Below are 21082 nucleotides of genomic sequence, written 5' to 3' on the forward strand. Positions count from 1 at the left end.
ATCCATTTTCCTTGCTCTCCAAGTTGGAACTTTGGGGTCATTCCCTACATGATTTTGCCTGCATAAAGTCCTTGTATTTCCCTTGTTTTAAGAGGTATCATTTGGACTCTATTCCTACGATTGGTTTCTCAGCAGGTACGAAATGGTGTTAACCCTATAGCAGCAGAGAAATAAGTTAGTGTATATACCAGCTGATGCCTTAGCTCCCAGATGACATCGTTTCATCATGTAATAACTGGCAGCCTACATCCTGCTACCTATGCTTATTTTATATATTGCATAAAAAGTCCCAGCTTAAATGGAGATGATACATGGAGTTTGGGAGCTTTCATTGCCTTACTCCTGGCTTAAATGGAGATACATGGAGTTTGGAGCTTTCATTGCCTTATTCCTGACTTAAATTGAAATAACATGGAGTTTGAAGCCTTCATTGCCTTCCTCCAGCAATGGATGAATGCTAAACTCATGTGGGTCAGGTTATGTACCCATCAATGTCTGGGTTGTTACTTTGATCTGCATCTGCTGAAGCCTTTTCTCCTATGCTGGAAGAACAGGGGAATATTTTCCATTGCCTTTCCCATAAACCCAAGCTGTCTTTTCATCCATTTCAAACACCACATCTTTTGTTGGGCTGTGTGCAATGAACCCACTGATTTCAAGATGATAAGCAAGGAACAGTGAATACTTATTGCTTGATGAAAGTCACTTGCAAGTTTTAAGCCTGCATCCAAATATCCTTTGATCCCTGAAAGAACCATGTCATTTGAGAGGCTGGGTTAAGCCCCTCAGGATATTATCTCTACTGGGTTTATATCAAAGGCAGGGCATTTTAGTATGTCTGCTGTGAATTCAGTATCCTCTTGCTGCCTGCAGGTCCTATGGCTGGAGAACAGCATGAGGTCCTTTGTTCACTCTGTTGCTCCTGGGTTTCAGCAGACAAGTGGCAAAAAGGCCCCAGTCGAAGACCTATTGATGAGCAATATTGTCAAACTCAATCTGGCCTACAAGGAAATGTCCAGTGAAGATATCCGGTAGGTTGCAATTTCACCCCCAAGTACAGTTGAACTGCATCTGGACTATGCTTGCCTCATGTGTGTGGCAATGTCTCCCTCCAGTGACCAGCCTCAGGATCTATAGCATTTTAGGAAGAACCCCTTTAGATCAGATGTTCATCCCTGTGATGGCATTTTGGGAGTGAAGGACTGTCTTTCCTTTGAGTGAAGGACTGTTGACCCTATGTATGGCCAAGAGGTGACATATGCAATTACACCTCCCCTGCCCTAAGTCCATATTTACATGACTGAGACCTGAAGATCTTCTAGGTAGAACACCACAGCTGGCTTCTGATGTCTTCTCTTTCTATCCGTGCCATCCTCAGTCCCACCAGCACTGAATCACGGAGATTGAACAACTATTTAACTTCCCATGGTGGCTCTTCCACAGACGTCAGTGTAAGCACATAACACTGGTGAGAGTCCATCACCCTCTTGTAGCTGGTGTTGTGGAGAGTTCAGTTCTTGTTTCTGTTACTACCAATACTCTGTTGCTAGTGATACACTGAAAATATCATCTCTCCAGTGGAAGGCTCCACGTTCATTGTGGGAGTTTCCCAAAAGGTCCTCTCATATGAAAGAAAAAAGAAGCAACAGACTTATATGTCCAGCCTTCTATTTGTAAATAGTTTTTTTTGCTCTTTCCAGTGCACAAACACATTGAAATCTAACTAAAACCCCCAAAAGAATAAAAAAGTTTCAATCCTTTTGATGAAATTAATGTTGGTGTTTCCTCAATGGTAATATTCACAGGATATGAAATCCCAGGTAGATCCTTTCGGGTAAACCCTGGATAGATCCTAGGTACATTTACAAACACTGATACCCATGCCACATTACCATTATGCAGAGCCTGTTCTTACTTCATAGTAAGTTTCAATACCTTATAAGAACTTGAGAAAGGATGAGTTGATGCAGCAAGCATGAGCAGTCAGCTTTGAGGTAGTTTTGAACACACTCTTGGGGGATCACAAACACACCATTACATGGATTGATACGGCGGAAGGATAAGCAAAGTTTTGACCTTTTGGATATTTGACTTGTGTTGGCTTCCAGCAGATCAGCAATTGTGTATTGGCCAATAGTGAGTAACTAACCATAGGCTGGTTAGCTTTCTATTCTGTTCCTTACCTAGGTCCTAAAGCAAACCTTTCTTACAGAACATTGCTGTCTCTCCTTGACTGAGCCCAAAGGAAGCACTAACCTTGCTTAACCAAGGCTATTCATAGAATCAGCTGGGTTGGAAAAGACCTTCAAGATCATCAAACCCAACTGTTACCTCAGGACTGCCAAGTCCACCACTAAAGCATGTCAAAAGGTATTGTGTATGTAAACCAATGCACAAATGTGTTGCCCTTTGGTCTTTGTTTTAAAGGAAATACGCTGAAGCAAACATCACCACCAACTTCTATGTGATCAGTGAGCCATGGCTTTTCTCCCTGGCGTGGTGCTCTGGAGCACACTCTGTGACCACCAATGCTGTCCATATACTGAAGAATCTCAACCAGCCACTCTTCCTCATGGTAAGTGAAAATATTCCCTGTCCCAGGGGTAGGAAGTAGGGTTGGGATGTTCATGGTTACCTTTGGAGACCATGGGCCAGTTCATGCCTGGATAAAGGACCCTATGCATGAAAAGGACCTGAGTAGAAACCTGGCTTACCTGCAGCCTTTGACCCACTCCATGTATCACCGTACCCTTCTCCTCTTTGCACTTTGCTGAGGTAGAAGCATCCTGCCTGTTAGGATTTGCAACTTAGGCCTTGAGATGAGGGAAAAGAAGTCATATTGAGATGTGTGTGAAGAAAGGAAGGGCATTTGGGGGCACAAATATGCAAGGATTTCCATTTCTAAGCCTTTGAAGCACTTTATGTATGTCAGAAGCTCCTAATTTCCCAGGGCTTCCCACTCCCCTTCTCAAACCTGGTCTAGTTCCACAAGCCCAAGGGAAACAACCATAAAAACAGCCCTTCCTTGCCCTGAGTAATTATTTTCCACATAAGTTGTCTATTCCCTATTCTGCCTTGGACAACTTGCAGGGCTAAGCATCACCTGGGTCCCACCAAGGTCCCCCCAGCCTTAAGGCTATTAGTTTGAATAATACTTTACACTCTTGAAGTAGATTTTATGATGCTCCCATCCAGACAACTGCAGTGTTTCAGTCCATTCTAAGGGAGGGTGAAGGTCGAGTCTCAGGATAAAGCTTAAATGCTTTTAGACTTAAAGCAGGAGCCACCCCATACACTTCATGTGGCCTCTTAACAACAGTTTTGCACATCAACCCCAGCTGATGTTGGTGTTGGAGAGAAGCAGAGAAAACTACTGCCTATACAAATGGGAGGTCCCTGTTACATTCACTGTGATGTGGTTCAACCTACTTGGCCACACCACAGGTCTTTAGGAAGGGTGATGCTTTGGCACCAACACCCATCAGTGAGCAGCTGCTTTGAACTGCCACCAAATAGTTTAAACACCTGAGGGATGTTACTGCACATGCAAACCAAGCATCTGAACGGCCATAGGCATAGATTCATGGAATCATGGAATGGTTTGTGTTGTAAGGGAACTTAAAACTCATCCAGTTCCAACCACCTTCCACTAGGTCGCTCCAAGCCCTGTCCAACCTGGCCTTGAACACTTCCATATTCAAGCAGCAAGAAAGAGCTTTATCAACTTTTTTTGCATACCTTGGGGTTGTTGTTGCTGGACCCATCCTCTGTTGTTCTCTTCCAGACTCCGAAGCAGTACAACATCATGTGGATCCTGACAGATCTGACCTCTATGCTCCTCATCTCGCTCATCTTTGCTCTGCACTGGTAACTACCAAGTTGCTAATGGCCATCTTAACCTGATCCTTTGCTCCGGGTAGAGGGAAAGAGGGATGCTTTCAGGTGATCCGAAGGGTTAAAACTACTCTTGAGAACATGACTTTTCCCTTCAGGAACTAGAAGAAAACCCTGAAAGTCTCCCAAAACCTCTCTGCTTCTCCTGCTTGCTCTCATTTTCCCGTTCCATTTTGAAAGCTCAGCCATTCCTTACCCTCAGGGTTCAATGGAGACCTTGTTGATTTATGGCAGCATCATAAACCAGTTACCAAAGCCGATGGGCTGAGAAAGGAGCTGATTTTTCTAGTATTACTATTTAGACATTGTTGCATTGGGCTGACTTAGGAGGAAAGCTTTCACCTTGCTTTCCAGGCTGCAGGATGGTTCACACCACCACGGTCTGACCTTCCTGTGCCTGTCTCCTCTAGGCTCATGTTCATGTGGTGTGTGCAATTCCAAGGGCCCCGCAGAAGCCTCTTTTCTGGGCTGGAATTGCAGCAGGGGCATTCCCAGCCCTGCTGGGACTGAAGGACCATCAGCAGTGCCTGAGGAGCCTGCACAATCCTGTTTGTCAGGTTTATGAACACATCATAAAGTCATGGAATGGTTTGGGTTGGAAGGGACCTTAAAGCTCATCCAGTTCCAACCCCTGCCACGGGCAGGGACCCCTTCCACTAGAGCAGCTTGCTCCAAGCCCCTGTGTCCAACCTGGCCTTGAACACTGCCAGGGATGGGGCAGCCACAGCTTCTCTGGGCACCCTGTGCCAGCGCCTCAGCACTCTAAGAAGTAACGAACTTCTTCCTTATAGCCAACCTAAATCTCCCCTCTGGCACATAAAGCCCATTCACCCTTGTCCTATCACTCCAGTCCCTGATGAAGAGTCCCTCCCCAGCATCCTTGTAGCCCCCTTCAGACACTGGAAGCTGCTCTGAGGTCTCCACGCAGCTTCTCTTCATCAAAACCACAAACATTTCTTGGGTTTTTAAACTCTTCAGTATTTTTTACAGAACAAGGTTTAGCCACAAAGTTGCCTTCAAAATGTGAAGTGCAGATGCTTAGACATCAGTCATCACTGGAGTCCCCTCTCTGAAAGGACCTGAGCAAACCCCAGTATACCAGGGCATATCCTGCCCTGACAAAGTAGAAGCAGGCATCCATGGCATCAAGGAGGTGGGAGGGGAACCACAGCAAGCATTGGCCTGACCCAGGTTCTTTGCCCCATGCAGGTGGCGTGAGCGGAGTTTCTCCTGCTGTGCCAAAGACGATGACCTGATGCTGGAGAATGGCACCTACAACAAGTTCAAGACAGGTGAGCAGGGCAAGGAGATCCCCTGATGGTTGCATGGACATCCTGATGGATGGGGTGGTGATGGGTGTCCGTGCTGTGGGGAAGGATGGGTGCATCCTGGGTTGTTTCAGTCTCAGTGCAGGTGGCAGTGATTTCTTTCCTCTGTTCAGCACTGGTGAGACCACATCTAGGCACTGGGTCCAGTTCAGGCTCCTCAGTACCAAGGAGATTGTGATAAATGGGAGTGAACTCAATGGGGCCACTAAGCTGGAGGATGGGGCATTTGAGATCTGGGTTTGCACAGTGGGAGGGAAAATCAAGGGGCATCACTGTCTTCAGCCATAGAATCATAGGGTTGGAAGGGCCTTAAGATCATCCAGTTCCAACCATCTAATGGGTGGGTGTAGAGAAGATGGACCCAGAGGTTTCTTGGTTGTGTAGTGACCACACCACAAGCAACCTTGGAAAATGTGGCTAGATATAAAGAGAAAAAAGAAAGTCTTCCCCATGAGGGTGATTAGACACTGAAACAGGGACCAGACAGTGGGGAATATCCACCCTCAGAGCTGCTCAAAGCCCTGAGCAGTCCTATCTAATTGCCCGTGCTCCAAGCAGAGATTGGAGCAGAGGCATCCAGATGTCACCTCCAATATGCATCACTCTGTGATGCTGTGACGAGAGGTACTGAGTGCTCGTGGATCTGCACTCTTGGGTGGGATTGGCTGGGATTGCACCAGGTTTCTGCACCCATGGAGCCATCATCCACACAAAATGACCCAGCCTGGGCTGTTCACATTTTCAGCCAGGTTCTGTTTGCTGTCAATGGCTGGTAAAACAACTGCAGATGTTTCAGCAGCTCCCTGTGTGTCCTCTTTTCTAGAGCTCAACAACATGCCTAATGTCACTGTCTGACAGCAAGCAGGGGAGGGATGTGGACCTGCCACCTTGATGAGGACTGGAGAGCAGACCATGCCCTTCCTGCAATGCAAACATTGACCTGCCAAGGGGGGCCCATATCCCTGGTGACAAGGAGCCATTTGCCTTTGTGACTGCTGAACATGAGCACCAAGCTTCCTCTCCTATAGCTGTTCTTGCAATCCGTGCCTGGGATGGAGGGGAACACAGAGTTACAGCCATGAAGAAGCTGTGCACTGTGACGGGATGCAGCACCCACATGGGAGCCACCATTTACCTCTGAGCCCGTTTGCATCCCACAGTCCTGTAATCCCTCCTGCTGTGCATAAGCAAGCCCTCTGTCAGCACAGCTCTGTGCTGCAGATGGGCTGCAACATCTGGGCATCATCCAGTCCTCCTCCGGGTTAGACCAACCTCTTCTCCTCACATTCCCTCCCTCCTTCCTTGCAGGTCTTCTCCATCCCTGAGGGGACACTAAGCCCCACCACGATGGTCAAGTGCTTCTGGCTGAGTCACTAAGATCCATTCCTTTCTTTAACACAGACAGGGGCACTTAGGTTTTCCTCTTCTCCACTCTTGCCCTGCCACAGACTCTAACAGGACAGCCTCTTCCCCTTGGCTGTGGCCAAGGGCATATGTCTCCATGGGTGCTGAAGGACTTTTTGGTGCCTTGGCCATGTAGCTACTGGGACTATAACCAAAAATACACCACTTCTTTTATTCAGAAGACTTGAGCTGCACGTGAATTGGTCCCACCAAGTGTCCTGTTTGCTTTTCCATTGGGAAGGTCTATATAACCTGTGCTGCACCCTGGGATCGATTCCTGTTTTCATTTCTCCCCGTGGCTACTGGCACACAGCATGGAGAGGGGTCTATGCCTTGCTCTGCAAGGGAGGTGTGAGCATCTCCCAGGTTTAAGCCATGAATTTCTACTTGAACAGATAAGAAGAACACGTTTTTGTAAGTTTTACATGCTGTTTTAAATATGTTTTAGCCTTCCTGTTCTGTTGTGTTCTTATTTTGGCAAAGTGGGAAAGAAGAAGAAAATAGTCATCTTTACCTGCATCAGGCTATAGACATTTTCTCATATATGAGCCTTATGCAGCTCGGTGGTTTTACTAAATAAAGCTATCACAAGTGAATTGTGACAGGGAAGCATTAGCTTTCAGAGTTAACTGTGCTGAGAAGCACGCAAACCTTTCCAAGTTGCAACTTTGGTGTATTTTGGAGGCTGTAAATGCAAAAAGGCTGAATCATCCTTTGGAAAACGGGCCAAAGGGCTGGTGGATTGGTGCAGAACAGGTCCAGATCTAAGCAGCATGGGGAAAGGATGCTACTGATGGTTTTACCACCTCCCCATGCACCGTGTTCATAGCTGATTCATCATTTTTTTGGGTACCATTCATGTGGAGGTCCATGAGCAGCAAAATAGGAGGTGGAGAGTGTGTGAGTTGAGCAGTGGTGTCTACCATGGAGTCCTCAGCCAGGTGAAGGACTTGGCTGTGGTCCCCCAACCACTGCTGTTAATATGTATTTGGAAAAGCCACCTCACTGTGTCTTCATCCATGTATCTATCTGCTGCTTGGCCCATACACAGTGGTATCTCCCCACACTTCCAGTCCAGACCCACTGATTTGCTCCCCATTGTTGGATACTCTCACCAGAAACCCCACTCTGCAAGGAGATGTGCTCAGTGAGGACCTGGAAGTCCTGAGCCCACCCTTTCCTATACCACCACCACAACCACACAGAACAGCCTCCCACAAGCCACTTGATGCTTTTTAATTAGAGCAGTTCACTTGGACATATGTTTTCCATGTTACATCGCTTGGTGTGGATACAACGAGGCCAGCAGATGCTAATACATATGACACACAGGCACACGCACACAGAGTTCCAGCACCCCTCAAAACAATGGGGTACATGGGAGGCCAACAGAGCTGTAAGCAGAGGGATGAAGATGATGGTGGGGGAAAGCTGGCCCAGGACAGCATTGGAGAACGTTGCTGTGCTGCATAATCTACTGAGTGTGCTGTGGGAGACTTAAAGGAAGCAGTGGTGGCAGTGGAGGTGATGATGGGCACACATCTAAGGATCCCTGGCACAGCTGGATCATGGCAGCTGGAGAGGGGAGAGAAGCATCAGAGATGGGTGGTGAGAAGGCAGCTTGGCTCCCAGTGTAGCCTTGGCTGGTGTAACCGTGTTCCCATCACCAGAGTACCGTGTAGGGGATGATGGAGGAAGGCGATCTCCCAGCAGCACTGGTAGATGTGTAGCATCTCATTCTCTTTGGTGGAGCAACCACAGTCCAAATCACTGCTTCATCCCAGTCAGATGTTACAGGACTTGAGGTCTGGGAAGCAGTGCTGCTGACTCTGCCTGGCACACCATGGTTTTAGAGGACAGATCATAGAATCCCAGACTGGTTTGGGTTGGAAGGGACCTTAAAGCTCATCCAGTTCCAACCCCCTGCCATGGGCAGGGACCCCTTCCACCAGAGCAGCTTGCTCCAAGCCCCTGTGTCCAACCTGGCCTTGAACACTGCCAGGGATGGGGCAGCCACAGCTTCTCTGGGCACCCTGTGCCAGTGCCTCAGCACCCTCACAGGGAAGAGCTTCTGCCTAAGAGCTCAGCTCAGTCTCCCCTCTGGCAGGTTAAAGCCATTCCCCTTGGCCTATTGCTACAGTCTCTGATGAAGAGTCCCTCTCTGGCATCCAGAAGAGCTCAACAGAACAACACACCCCACAGTATGGACTTCCATGAAAGCACCCAAGCTCAGTCCAATACCTGGGACCAGGAGAGGTTTCCCACATCTACTGAGATCCACTCAGTGTCAGTGATGCCGGCACCAGATCTTGGTGGACAATTGTCAACCCTCCTGATGCCCCACACCCGAGCACATGTTCCTTTCAAGCCTGGCTTTGGAAAGGCACCCCAGTCTCTTTCCCCTACATCCCCACAGACACAGCATGGCTTCAGCATCCTTCCTCCTGTCAGGTCCCATCTCTGCTCCAAAGCAGGCTGGTCCATGCTGCATGGTGTTGGGTGGAAGATGGGACAACCATCTTTCAACATCTTCCAACCATCTTCTAAACAGCGGATTAGTACAGCCAGGCAAAGATGGAGAAAAGCCCACCAAAATCAAGGGTCTGCCCTCACTGGGAGTGGTTCAGGTCCAGCTGAGAGCCATTTTACACAACACCACACACAAAAGCATAATAGAATCATAAACTGTTTCCATCCCCAATGGCCAAGTCCATGTTTGAATTACAGCTCAACACAGGCTTAGCCTCAAGTCTTCCAAGCACGGGGCCTTCAAAACCCCTATATCCATATTGAAGCTTGTAGTAAACATCCTCCCAGGGTTAATTTGTCTGGGCATAGGTGATAATTCATCTTCCAAGCTTCACTTCCAGCTGATTCCAGAAGCTGGGAATGATGTGCCTTATCCTCTGGTGATCATGGCTCTGGGGGAATCCCTGGGCGAGACATTGTCCTGCAGGTCGCCCTCAGCCCCGAGTCAGTGTCCAGATACCAGCACAAAATGCAGGATTTCATTTCTTTTTTTTTTTTCCTTTTTAATATCTTAAAAAATAAATAGAAGAAGAAACAACACTTTAAAATCTGTTCTTTAAATATCTCCAGCATTGCACAGACAGCACTTTAGCCTGTTCCATCAGTAGGTGGTTTATTCTGATTCCTAGTTAAAACGTTCCCCCCTGCTTTTTCTTCCTGTCCTTCATAACAGCACAACGTATTCACTTGTAACATCCAAATCCAAGCCCTGCAGTGTTCACTGGGCATCTTTCCAGCATGGTTTGGGGCTCATCGAGCCTGAAATGCCCAAAACCTCACCAAAAAGCTGTTAGCATCCCCATAGCTCTTTCTTACTTAAGAGAAAAACCAAACCAAACCACATGCACACACACACACACACACACAGAGATAAAATCCTCTTTCAAGAGCATTTGTGATGCCAACCATTGGGTTCAGGCAAACCTCCTGCCCGAGTGACTTTGCTCGGTCACTGTCTGAGAGCAGTGGTGTCCCCTGGAAAGCTTTCAGGTGCAAGATGGTGTTGGGGAGCAGGGTGGAGAAGGAGGGAGGTCAGAGATAATCGTCTTCGCTGGAAGGGGAGGTGGGATTGGAGCCCTCAAGGTCAGAGTCCAGCGAGCTCCCTGATGGTGTCCGGCTCATCTTCCACATCTGGGAGGCAAAGGTTCTGCCCCAGCTGCATGGGTATCCCACGGGCCTCAGCTGGTGAATGAGCCGCATGGCCATGTGCCAGTGGCTTCTTGCAGTTCACTTGCTACCCTTCGCACTCCTCTGTTTGCTCATGGCTGTTAACATCTGGCTGATGTACGAGGTCAGGAGATCGTCCATCTTGTACCCCTGAGGAGGAGAGAGAAGATGTTACCTGCCTTTGTAGAGCACAGTTTAAAGTGTACGGTTTGTGCCTCCTGAACACATTGGCTCCCAGTTGTTGACTTTCAAGTTTTGGGTACATTTTGACCTGTTCAACAGTTCTCCTTGGGAGTGTAGTGGTAGGACAAGGGGTGACGGGTTCAAACTTAAACAGGGGAAGCTCAGGTTGGAGATAAGGAAGAAGTTCTTTACTGTGAGGGTGCTGAGGCACTGGAATGGGTTGCCCAGGGAAGTTGTGAATGCTCCATCCCTGGCAGTGTTCAAGGCCAGGTTGGACAGAGCCTTGGGTGACATGGTCTAGTGTGAGGTGTCCCTGGCCATGGCAGGGGGTTGGAACTGGATGATCTTAAGGTCCTTTCCAACCCAAACCATTCTGTGATTCTATGAAAGGACACCATCACAAGGAACACAGTCCAAACAAAATCTGCAGTGTTGAGGTGGACGAACTCACTATTCCAGGATGCTATTGAGACTAAAGACAAAAGGAGCTTTGAATGGGGCCTCAGTTCTCAAATGGCCAACAAAATACTGAATGCCTCAGATTAATAACAATTAATCCAGCAGGAACTTTTATCCTTCGTGCTTTGGGTTTAATGTATAGATAACAAGGTGACAAGGTTTAGTGATGGACTTGGCAGTCCTGGGGTAATGTTGGATTTGATGGTCTTAAAGGTCTTTTCCAACCTGGTTGATCCTATGATTCTAAGGTTTTATTGCTGCTGTGACTGTTACTAGGGACAAGCTGGCAGAAGGATCTTGGAAAGCCAACACATTGGCTTTAATATTCTTTTCAGTCTAGTGACAGAGAGCAGCACTTCATGCTCATGAGATGGCAACATCCAAGCACCTCAGGCTTGCTTGTAAGTAGGTGATGGACCAAGTGATAGCCCTGATCCATTGAGCAGAGCCAGGGGAAACCCAGCAGTAAGAAAAACACACTGTGGACTCTTCTAAGGGACAACTTTCAGCCCAGAATATCCCTGAGACACAATTTGCTGGAAGCATCCCATTTTGCCTGACAAAGTGAGGATTTGGTCTAATTGTGCCCAATAATCTTTAGCGCTCCTTACCAGGGAGGTCTCGCAGAGCAGCTTGCTTCCTCTCACCAGGTTGCCGATGGTTATATGGAAGTAGGTGTTGCCACTGCTCCAGTTGGAGATCTTGGTGAAGGGGTGAGTGATGAGAATATCCTGGTGGGAGCAAGAAGACTGACACTCAACACACGAGAGCCTCAGCTTCCATGAAAGGCTTTGGGGACCTTCCACCTCTTCCTTCACTTGCCATCAAAGCAGAGCAGGGATGTCTACTGTGATGAGATTGTACCACGGCCTCATTGGAGTGGCAGTGAGATGCAAGACTGGATCCTCCAGTGCTGGTGGAAGACTCCTGCACTGCTATCACCTTGTGGCTGGTGGAAACAACCAGTAGGAGCTCATCTACTCCAGCTCCTGTCCTAATGTCTATGGAAGGATTAAGGAAGAAGTGCACCCTCTAGTTACACAGCCCGAAAAGTGAAGCTCTTGACCCATCTCCTGTTGAAAAAGGCTGGGCTGGCTCTCTGTAACACTGAATTTTTGCCTCCAGAAACCTTTCTGGCTATCCAGCCTTTCTAACTAGGCTTAAGGAGAGCACTTGAATAACATGTGCTTTGGGATAACTCCGGTGAGGAGTTGGAAATGAGCTCAGGAACATCAGTTTTGCTTACCTTGGTTTTGGGATCAATGAGGCTGACTCCATGCTTATTGATGGCAATTAGAAGGATTTCTGGGTAATTTGGCTCTGTAGTTTGCTGTTGGGAATGAGATGAACTGGTTAGGGGATGTGTCATGCAAAATCTGACCTCTTCCTCTTTCTTCTCTCCCTGTCTTCTGCCAGTATTTGGTGGCCCATCAACTGTTACCCAGTTTATCCTTTAAAGATAAACGTAGAGCTCATTAAGGTATCAGTGATTTCAGGGCTGTCTAGTTAAGTATAGAGCTCCTAAACGCATGATAACGAGTGGGTGAGTTGCTGATAGCATCAAGTTCATTGCTCCCTTTGGTAGCATCTCAGCAGTGAGGTCACCTTGCCATCTGGCAAACCCCAGATGCCTCTGCCTCCAGTCTGCTTGGTGTTCTGCTCCTCCTCATGCCCACTCTGTGGACAACCAGACCAATACTACACTGCTCTGCCCCCTTCTGATCTTTCCATTCAGTTTTGTTGCTGCTGTAAACCCTTCTCCCAGCCCTGTACCATGAGGAATTCCAGTCTGATTGATGAGACAGAGCACAGGGGATAGGGGCAGCTCCTGCTCTGTCACATCTTTCATGGCTACCAAGTCGCTTTTTGAGGAAAAAATCACAGGATGTATTTGGATTCCTTATTCCATCTAAGATGGACACAACAGAAAATGGGGCGCCCAAGTTCAAGTAACCGATGAGCAATTTCAGCAACTTCTTTCAAGCCAGGCTCACTGTGTGGTTACTGAGAAGAGGGAGTTGCAATAAGGTGTCCAGAGTACTTGGACAGACTTCTGGCCTCTACTGTCTTTGATGGGAGTCTGGTGCTGTAATGGGTTGTCTGGATTTGATTTGTGGTGGGTGCAGACAAGTCCCTTGGAAAATCACATTCCCCTTTGAAGAGCATGGCTCTTGACTCTTCAGCAGCACAGTATAGACCCAATGACAGATACGCTGAAGCTCTGCAGTGCCTCTGTGTAAAGAGGCAGGACAGCAATAAATGAGTGTATTGTACTGATGGAGAGTCTCACACTCTTTCCCTGCTTCATCAGGGTTGTCCCAGTCTGGTGCAGACACTGGGACAACCCTGCCTACCTGGAACCCCTCTGTGATATGGGGCTCCTGACCTTGGTTAAAAGCTGACAGAGAAAACCCTAAGCAGGGCAGGTACCTTCACTTCAAAGAATGCAGATCCAAACGTAGGCCACTTGAAGATAATCTTTAAGAAGGCAAGCTTGGCTTCTTCTCTTGATTTGCCTGCATGCTTATTGTAGTATGCCACGATGGACTGCAACAGAGAACACAACAGAGCTGGATGGTTCACACTACCTAGCACCAGGGGTGTTTGCAGGGAAGGAGCATCATTCCCACAAAGATGTTTGGTTCTAATCTCTGCTCCAATGAACACTTCACAGAAGTGATGGTTGGTCACTGGAGAGGAAATGGAACCAAGTCCTTCTTTCTTAGGTAAGTTGTGACTCCATTACAAGGGTTATAAGCTTTGATCCTCCAAGTTACGCAGCAGAGGAGACAAAGAGACCTTCAACCAGAGAAGCTGATAGCTCACTGGTTGGGCACATGGCTGAGGTCAGTTCCCAGGAAACAGAAAGGACTTATATGACTATTGGCAGTGAGACACTGTTATTTTATGGCTCTAGACCTGTCTGTACCCATGCCACAGTCCTCCCTGTGTAAAGCAGGAAGAATTACCCCTCTACTCAATAGTTTGCCTTAAACAACAGACATCTACATGAGACCATCTCCCAGCACGTGTCCATATGCATCCACCACCGCAGCCACATCCAGCACAAGGAAAACCCACTGCAAGGCACATGTGTATGAACACACATATATAATTCCTCCTGCTATTGATGTTGAGGAGGCTGAAGCTCTACTAAGGCTCAAGAGGGACCATGGGTCACCTTAATCTGATAGCCCCACTTCAATGTTGAACGTCAGACAAGTCACCCAAGAGACTGTGCTTGACTCAAGCTGCTGTTTTACCCTTTTCCAGTCATCTGGAGAGAGCTGCCGGATGAGGTCCTGAGGCACCAGCTCCTTCAGGAGCTTGGGGATGCTGGGGAAATAGGACTTGTCATCCTCAAACTTCACCCGGTAGATGAGAGCTCCCAGCTGCAGGACCTCTTCCCGTGTGCACTTGTGGTAGCCACGCAGGTACTTTGGTAGCTCCTGCATGGAGGAAGGAATGATTCAGGAATAGAGGGAATGACCATGGACCTTCACCCTCAGATGTTAAATGAAGTTTGTGGGGGCATCCAGCCCCTGGTTAAGAGGTTGAGGCCTGGGAACACTCACAGCAGTTGTGCTGAGTGTGGTGGTAAGGCAGCTGCTCAACTGAGACCATACTAGACATTAAAGATCCTCTCTGGTCTAAACCAGTCTCCTGTTAGGTGAAACAGGCAGGTCCCCATGTTAGCTGTCAGGTGTGTGAAACTACAGCGTTGTTCACCCTCCCTCATCCTAGGAAATCCACCCCCAGTAATGGCCACTTGGAACTTTAGAATGAGTTTTTCAAGTGTCCAAAAATGTGACCAACTGAAGCACTAAGGGATACAGTCACATTGGAATAACCACTTTATCCAGGCAAGAATACAGGGATTGTAACTGTGTGAGAGAGCTTTGGGACATAGAGATGTCTCTCCCATCACAGAAGAAACAAGAACACTAGAACTGCAACTTCTTACCTGACTACTGGGACCATCACAGCTCATCTCCATGAATGGAGGTGGCTGAAAACCCTCAGGATGCTTCTGAAGGCTGCATGGAGACCTCATAGCAGCCTTCCAGTATCTGAAGGGGGGTTATAGGGATGCTGGGGATGGACTGTTCATTAGGGACTGTAGTGATAGCACAAGGGGTAACGGGTTCAAACTTAAACAGGGGAAGTTTAGATTGGATATAAGGAGGAAATTCTTTCCTGTTAGGGTGGTGAGGCACTGGAATGGGTTGCCCAGGGAGGCTGTGAATGCTCAATCCCTGGCAGTGTTCAAAGCCAGGTTGGATGAAGCCTTGGGTGACATGGTTTAATGCTAGGTGTCCCTCCCTGCCCATGGCAGGGGGGGTGAAACTAGATGATCAGGTCCTTTCCAACCCTAACTGTTCTATGATTCTATGAATTCAGCCTCCTTGCTAAGGCTGGACATGGTCTCTACTGTTCCTTGATACCCACCCAAGAGAGGTGGCCCAAATCCCAGCTGAGCTCAATGCCCTGAAGTGCATGAAGACTGCTCCTTGCCATGCAACTCAACAGTGCTCTTTGTAGGCTTCTATTTAAGGCAAGAGTTCTTCCTATTTAACACAAGACTTCATCCATCTGCAGATGGAAAGGGTCTTCATGACCCATTCCTAACTCCTCCCAGGTCTCCACTCCTACTGCAGGCTCCCCAGTACCTGGTAATAGTGGAAGATTGAATCTGCCATTGAGTCCTTTCCAGGCGTTGTGTTGGTCCACAGCTTCTTCATGAAGAACACTTGATAGGTGAGAGAAGGCACTATACCTGTGCAAGGGGAGCAGCGAGCAGGTATGTAAGAGCAATGATATGAATACTAGCTATCAGTTAGTGTCCCTACAAGCCACTGGTGCCCATGTGCCATCACAACCTGCAAGCACACTTGCAGGGCCAAATGGGCTCTGACCTTGCAGACAAAACCACACCTTTCCCTTGCAAAGCTTTAATAGAATGGAAAGAGTGTCTGGATGCATTTACATGACTGTGCTTCAATGATAATGCTCATGTCTAATGCAGGACAGAGGAACTGCACCCTGGAGGCACCTTTGTCTTGCAGCCACTGATATATGCAGCCACCTCCATTGTGGATGTGGGCAGTGAGGTGAGATGAATCCCACCACTGAAACCACTGCAAACCTGCAGATGCTCCTCAGAGGGACAAGGTCTATGGAGCAGAGCTCTCACTGCTCCTGGGCAGATCATCTCCCAGTGATGTCCCCAGGGCTATGCAGACAGCACACCAACCACACAGCGTGGTCAACCTTGTCTGCAAGGGCTGGAGGGCTCTAGGAGGGTTGTGTGTGACCCACAATGGAGAACAAGCACTGTTACCATCCTTTGCTGGTCTTGCTTTCTTTATCCAGTCTGTCAGGTGTCTCACGAAGTCAAAGAAGAAATCTCCCTCGGGCACACTGATGACCTGGGGGACACAGCACAGGGTTACAAAGGCTGAGCACATAGCAAGAGGCCAAAGGAAAGGTTGGCCATTGCCCCATCTCCTGTAGTTGTTGCTCACTGCTTTGTCCTGGTTACGCTGATGTCTTATAAGCTGCTGACTTGAGAAAGCCACTGCCAGCACCTTGCTGCAGGCTCTGCCTCTAATTGCTCCCATTACTCTTGATTGTAGTTTCCCTTTTCACTGGAGCAATTCATTTCCCTTCATGATGACTACCTCCATACATTTCTCCCAGTTGTATGGAGCAGCTCTAAGCCACGTATTTTTCTTATTTAATCCTTTCTTAAAAACCCAACTCAGCAACAGACTGGAAGAGTTTTGCCTGTCTGGGTTTTAAGCCCTTTGGGATGATTCATAGGACCATAAAATCACAGAATCCCAGACTGGTTTGGGTTGGAAGGGACCTTAAACTCATCCAGCTCCAAACCCTGCCACGGGCAGGGACCCCTTCCACTAGAGCAGCTTGCTCCAAGCCCCTGTGTCCAACCTGGCCTTGAACACTGCTAGGGATGGGGCAGCCACAGCTTCTCTGGGCACCCTGTGCCAGCGCCTCAGCACCCTCCCAGGGAAGAGCTTCTGCCTAAGAGCTCATCTCAATCTCCCCTCTAACAGGTTAAAGCCATTCCCCCCTATTTACCCACTAGCACACGGGTCTCCCTGAGTGCTTTAGGTGGGTCACTCACCTTGTCGGAGATCTTGACGAAGAGGCTGAAGCCTTCAGAGGACTTCAGGAGCAGCCTGTTGGAGATGTTCTGGCAGAAGTCCTTGGCTTTCGTGCTGGACTCTACTTCAAATGCCTACAAAGAAAGGAAGATCCTCACCCCTGCTACCTCCAGGTTAATTTCCACTTTATGCTGCCTTTGAGGAACTCCAGGCTCAGATGCACAAATGGGTTTAGATACACACCACCATGAAAGCATTGACATTGATTGTGACTGAACAAGGGAAGAGCTGTTTGCAGAAGCTCAACCATGCTATTGCTGTACTGTTGTGCTCTGTGATGCTCTATCTATACCCTGTGCTGGCTTATTCAGGGCTCCCCAGGCAATGTAAGAGGTTATTCTGATCCAACAGTTGGGTCTCAGAGCTGTCAGAGCTATTTGAGGGGACAGAGAGACCAAGATACCTCCAGGCTGATTTGTCCCAGTTGTCTCTTCACTGATGATAATGAAGTCATATCCCTGGTTTAGACCAAATACCTCACTTCTACATGGCTGGGCAGGAGATAGCTAAAGGACTGATCACCTACATGCAGGTCCCAGTCCTGGTTTTGCCTTTATTGCTGTGCTCAGCATTTACGTCACCTCAGTTTTGCTTTGCCCATGCAAACTGATGCAGTTTGCATGAGTTTAAGGAATTTAAGCTTCTGACCACCCCATGCACAACTGTGTTAGCCTAAAACACCAAACCACCAGGACCTGTACACCACATCCCATGAGAGACCACCTTGGAGCTCAGTGCTGCTGCTGTTCAGCAGCACCTTAGTGCAGATACTTATTGTACTGGAATGATGCTACTCTGATAGTCCACCTGGGTGACTGCCATGGTCAAAAGGATCACAGCAAACCCATCCAAGTGCAGCAGTCCCCTTCTTCTGGCTCTCATACAGATGCATGTCTATAAAGCAGTGTCATGTTTGTTGCTGATAATCTAAAAAAGAATACTCAAATCTCGGCAGTTTAACTCTCCATTACAGGTAAACAAGGAGAAGAATCATCCTTTTCCTTCCATAGGTGTGCACTGTTTTATAAAGAAACCAACTTGGAAATACAAGAATTTAGTTGTGCCCAAAGGCATGAGGGGGAAAGGAGATTCAAGCCCCGCATCAGTAGCATGAAACAGCAGTATCTGGCAAGGACATGCGTGTCTACCGTGGCATCAATAGAACTAGCTGCCTTATTAGCATGTAGGATGCTTAATGAGAGGTTCCTGAGGGCAGGTATGATTTCTGTGTCATCTCAGGTTAGAAGGTTTCATTTCAGTCACCTGCTTGCCAGTGCTGCCATAGTCTGCTCAGTCCCCAGGGAGCCCCATCATTGTACTCTGTTGGGTATGTAGTTGGGTGGACAATATCTGTGGGCTAGGCTGCAGATAACTGATACCCAAGGTCTGTGAACCACCCACTTTCCTTCCTTCTGGGGTCATACTATAAAGCCTCAAGTGAACCCCAGCACATCACCCAGGTCTTGAAACACATGAATTGCAGTAAATCAAATCCCTGAGCTGGTCGGGGTAGATAAGGGTGGGTTTTCCTTTCACTGCTCCATCCAGAGTCTTCTGGAAAGGTCGAATCTTTCTGAATCAGGACCAATATTAACCTCTTTTGAGATTTTACTAAGAAAATTGACAGCCATCCTGTCAGAAACTGAGAATTCCCTTCTCCCCCATTTACCTCATCGGTGTCATCAGGGAAATAAACCTTGTGGAAAATTTGGGTGGTTTTGTGTTGAATGGCTTCCACTTCTACCAGGTGGGGTGGGTACTTCCTGGATCCATTCCTGCAAAACAGAGGTGGTGAGTGCCACAGCATCACAGCAAGAAGCCTTGGTTTAAACCTTCCATTTTAATGCATATTCTTTTTCTGAGCAACTTCAGCGACTTCCTTACTAGTAGCTTATTTTCTCTCCTAAAAGAAGAAAGAAAAACTAATGGGGAATGTGAATTTGCTGGTTGTAGGTGACTGAAGTGGATCTGGACAAAGTCATCTTCAGTTCTGCATCAAAAGGAGCGTGACCAGCAGGTCAAAGGAGGTGATCCTGCCCCTCTGCTCTGCTCTTGTGAGTCCCCACTTGCAGCACTGTGTGCAGTTCTGGTGTCCTCAACATAAGAAGGACATGGAACTGTTGGAACAAGTCCAGAGGAGGCCACGAGGATGATCAGGGGCTGGAGCACCTCCTGTATGGAGACAGGCTGAGGAAGTTGGGGCTGTTGAGCCTGGAGAAGAGAAGCTGCGTGGAGACCTCAGAGCAGCTTCCAGTGTCTGAAGGGGGCTACAAGGATGCTGGGGAGGGACTCTTCGTTAGGGACTGTAGTGACAGGGCAAGGGGTAACGGGTTAAAACTGAAACAGGGGAAGTTTAGATTGGATATAAGGAGGAAGTTCTTTCCTGTGAGGGTGCTGAGGCACTGGAATGGGTTGCCCAGGGAAGCTGTGAATGCCCCATCCCTGTCAGTGTTCAAGGCCAGGTTGGACAGAGCCTTGGGTGACATGGTCCAACCACAGCAGGGGGGCTGGAACTGGATGATCTTACAGTCCTTTCCAACCCAAACCACTCTGTGATTCTATGATTCTATTTTCTCTCACACAGTTATCCTCCATACAATGTTCCTTTTGTTCTTGGTTGAACATGAAGTCTGTGAGCTTTCATTGTCCCCACAGCCACCAACATATCTCCTACTTCATTTTCTTATGCATATTTGGATGCTGTAGCATCCCCATGGCTAGAAGGTCTTTTGGTGACGTACCTCAGGGCTTTCTGCAGTCTCTGGATGCAGTCTGCTGCCAAGGGGTGATGTTTCCTGGACTGCAGGAACCTCTGGACATGGGGCAGGAGGATGTTACTTGGAGGGAAAAGGCCTGTACACAACCACAACAGCTCCCAGCCTTTCTCTTCACTGTACCTGCATGAGAAGAAACCCAGGAGGAAAGAAGTTGAGATTTGCTTTGCCCAACACGCAGGAGGGTATTTGGGCCAAGGGGGATGAACAGCTCTTACTTGATGTGGTTATCCGTGAGCTGCTTGAGGGTCTGGCAGTAGATTTCATCCTTCAGGGGTTCAGCTTTCAAGGCACCTTCAAATATTTGATCTGTCAGCTCATTAACAGAGCGGGTCCTTTTGGATGGGTAGTCACCCATGTACTTCAGCACTGGTAGGAGGAGTCAAGGGTCAGCTAACTGGGATGTTGGGGAAGCCCTGCTACTGGTGATGGTAATAAAGATATCCTACACATGATTCCAGAAGTGGCTGCAATTTCATGGAGGCTAAAGGCTCTAAATTGCTTTGGGAGATGCGCAGCAGACTCTTTCCCTTTCTCAAGTATCAGGTTGAAGGAATTGTTTTGGGGTCAGGATATGTAGACCTAAGAAAGCTGCATGTGATGATGGGCTACCTGATCACACACACAGGTATCAACTGTGAAAGACCAGATTTTAGCCAGTCGTACACCACTGGAGCTGCAGTAACATAAGCCAAATGATAGAATCATAGAACCAACTAGATTGGAAAAGACCTTTAAGATCATCAAGTCCAACCTTTACCCCAGGGCTGCCAAGTCCACCAAACCTTGGTGATGACCTTCACCATCATGCCGTAGTGCAACTATTCCACATAGGAAGAGGCCACAGTTTTCTGAATTAGCATATACAACACAGTAAGAAGAAAAGGATAAAACTGCAAATGTCCCCTTAATTTTTGCCAGTTCTTTTAATTCCTCCTCCTGTTATTACCTGATAGTAAGAGGAACCCAGTAGTAGCAGCAATAGTGTAATAATAATCACTAACAGGGTTATACCAACAGAACTGTTCAAACCATGAAGTTCAGCTCCTAGAGCAAAGCCTCACCAAAACATAAAGGTTACTTCAACAGATTGGGTCTATGTCTGCACCCAGCTCATCTCTCCCATACTGTGTAATTCTGCCTAGTAAGGGATATT

General features: G+C 47.8%; 2 protein-coding genes across 10 annotated transcripts in view; one reads left to right on the top strand and one right to left on the bottom strand.

Annotated features, from left to right (window-relative positions):
- GDPD4 (glycerophosphodiester phosphodiesterase domain containing 4) overlaps window positions 1–6323 on the top strand; it is a 36980-nt gene extending 30657 nt beyond the window's left edge. For 3 of the 4 annotated variants that reach the window (XM_061458059.1, XM_061458061.1, XM_061458060.1), the window contains 5 exons: window positions 874–1031; window positions 2428–2575; window positions 3785–3867; window positions 5104–5186; window positions 6046–6323. In XM_061458059.1, the coding sequence (XP_061314043.1) occupies window positions 874–1031; window positions 2428–2575; window positions 3785–3867; window positions 5104–5186; window positions 6046–6077 (504 nt within the window). In that variant the 3' untranslated portion in view covers window positions 6078–6323. The remainder of the gene's footprint in view (window positions 1–873; window positions 1032–2427; window positions 2576–3784; window positions 3868–5103; window positions 5187–6045) is intronic. The other variant, XR_009744220.1, reaches the window with a different exon arrangement.
- Window positions 6324–9299: 2976 nt separating this feature from the next.
- The window catches only part of MYO7A (myosin VIIA), a 102962-nt gene continuing 91179 nt past the window's right edge, over window positions 9300–21082 (bottom strand). For all 6 annotated transcript variants that reach the window (XM_061458068.1, XM_061458063.1, XM_061458067.1 and 3 more), the window contains 11 exons: window positions 20145–20298; window positions 19894–20049; window positions 18822–18927; window positions 17113–17226; window positions 16306–16393; window positions 15635–15741; window positions 14228–14413; window positions 13395–13511; window positions 12211–12294; window positions 11576–11695; window positions 9300–10472 (listed from right to left, as the gene is read on the bottom strand). In XM_061458068.1, the coding sequence (XP_061314052.1) occupies window positions 10383–10472; window positions 11576–11695; window positions 12211–12294; window positions 13395–13511; window positions 14228–14413; window positions 15635–15741; window positions 16306–16393; window positions 17113–17226; window positions 18822–18927; window positions 19894–20049; window positions 20145–20298 (1322 nt within the window). In that variant the 3' untranslated portion in view covers window positions 9300–10382. The remainder of the gene's footprint in view (window positions 10473–11575; window positions 11696–12210; window positions 12295–13394; window positions 13512–14227; window positions 14414–15634; window positions 15742–16305; window positions 16394–17112; window positions 17227–18821; window positions 18928–19893; window positions 20050–20144; window positions 20299–21082) is intronic.

The sequence above is a fragment of the Pezoporus flaviventris genome, unplaced genomic scaffold, assembly GCF_033815535.1.
Source record: "Pezoporus flaviventris isolate CSIRO_AGI_PZ_B2104156 unplaced genomic scaffold, CSIRO_AGI_Pfla_v1 ptg000025l, whole genome shotgun sequence".
Taxonomy (NCBI): Eukaryota; Metazoa; Chordata; class Aves; order Psittaciformes; family Psittacidae; genus Pezoporus; species Pezoporus flaviventris.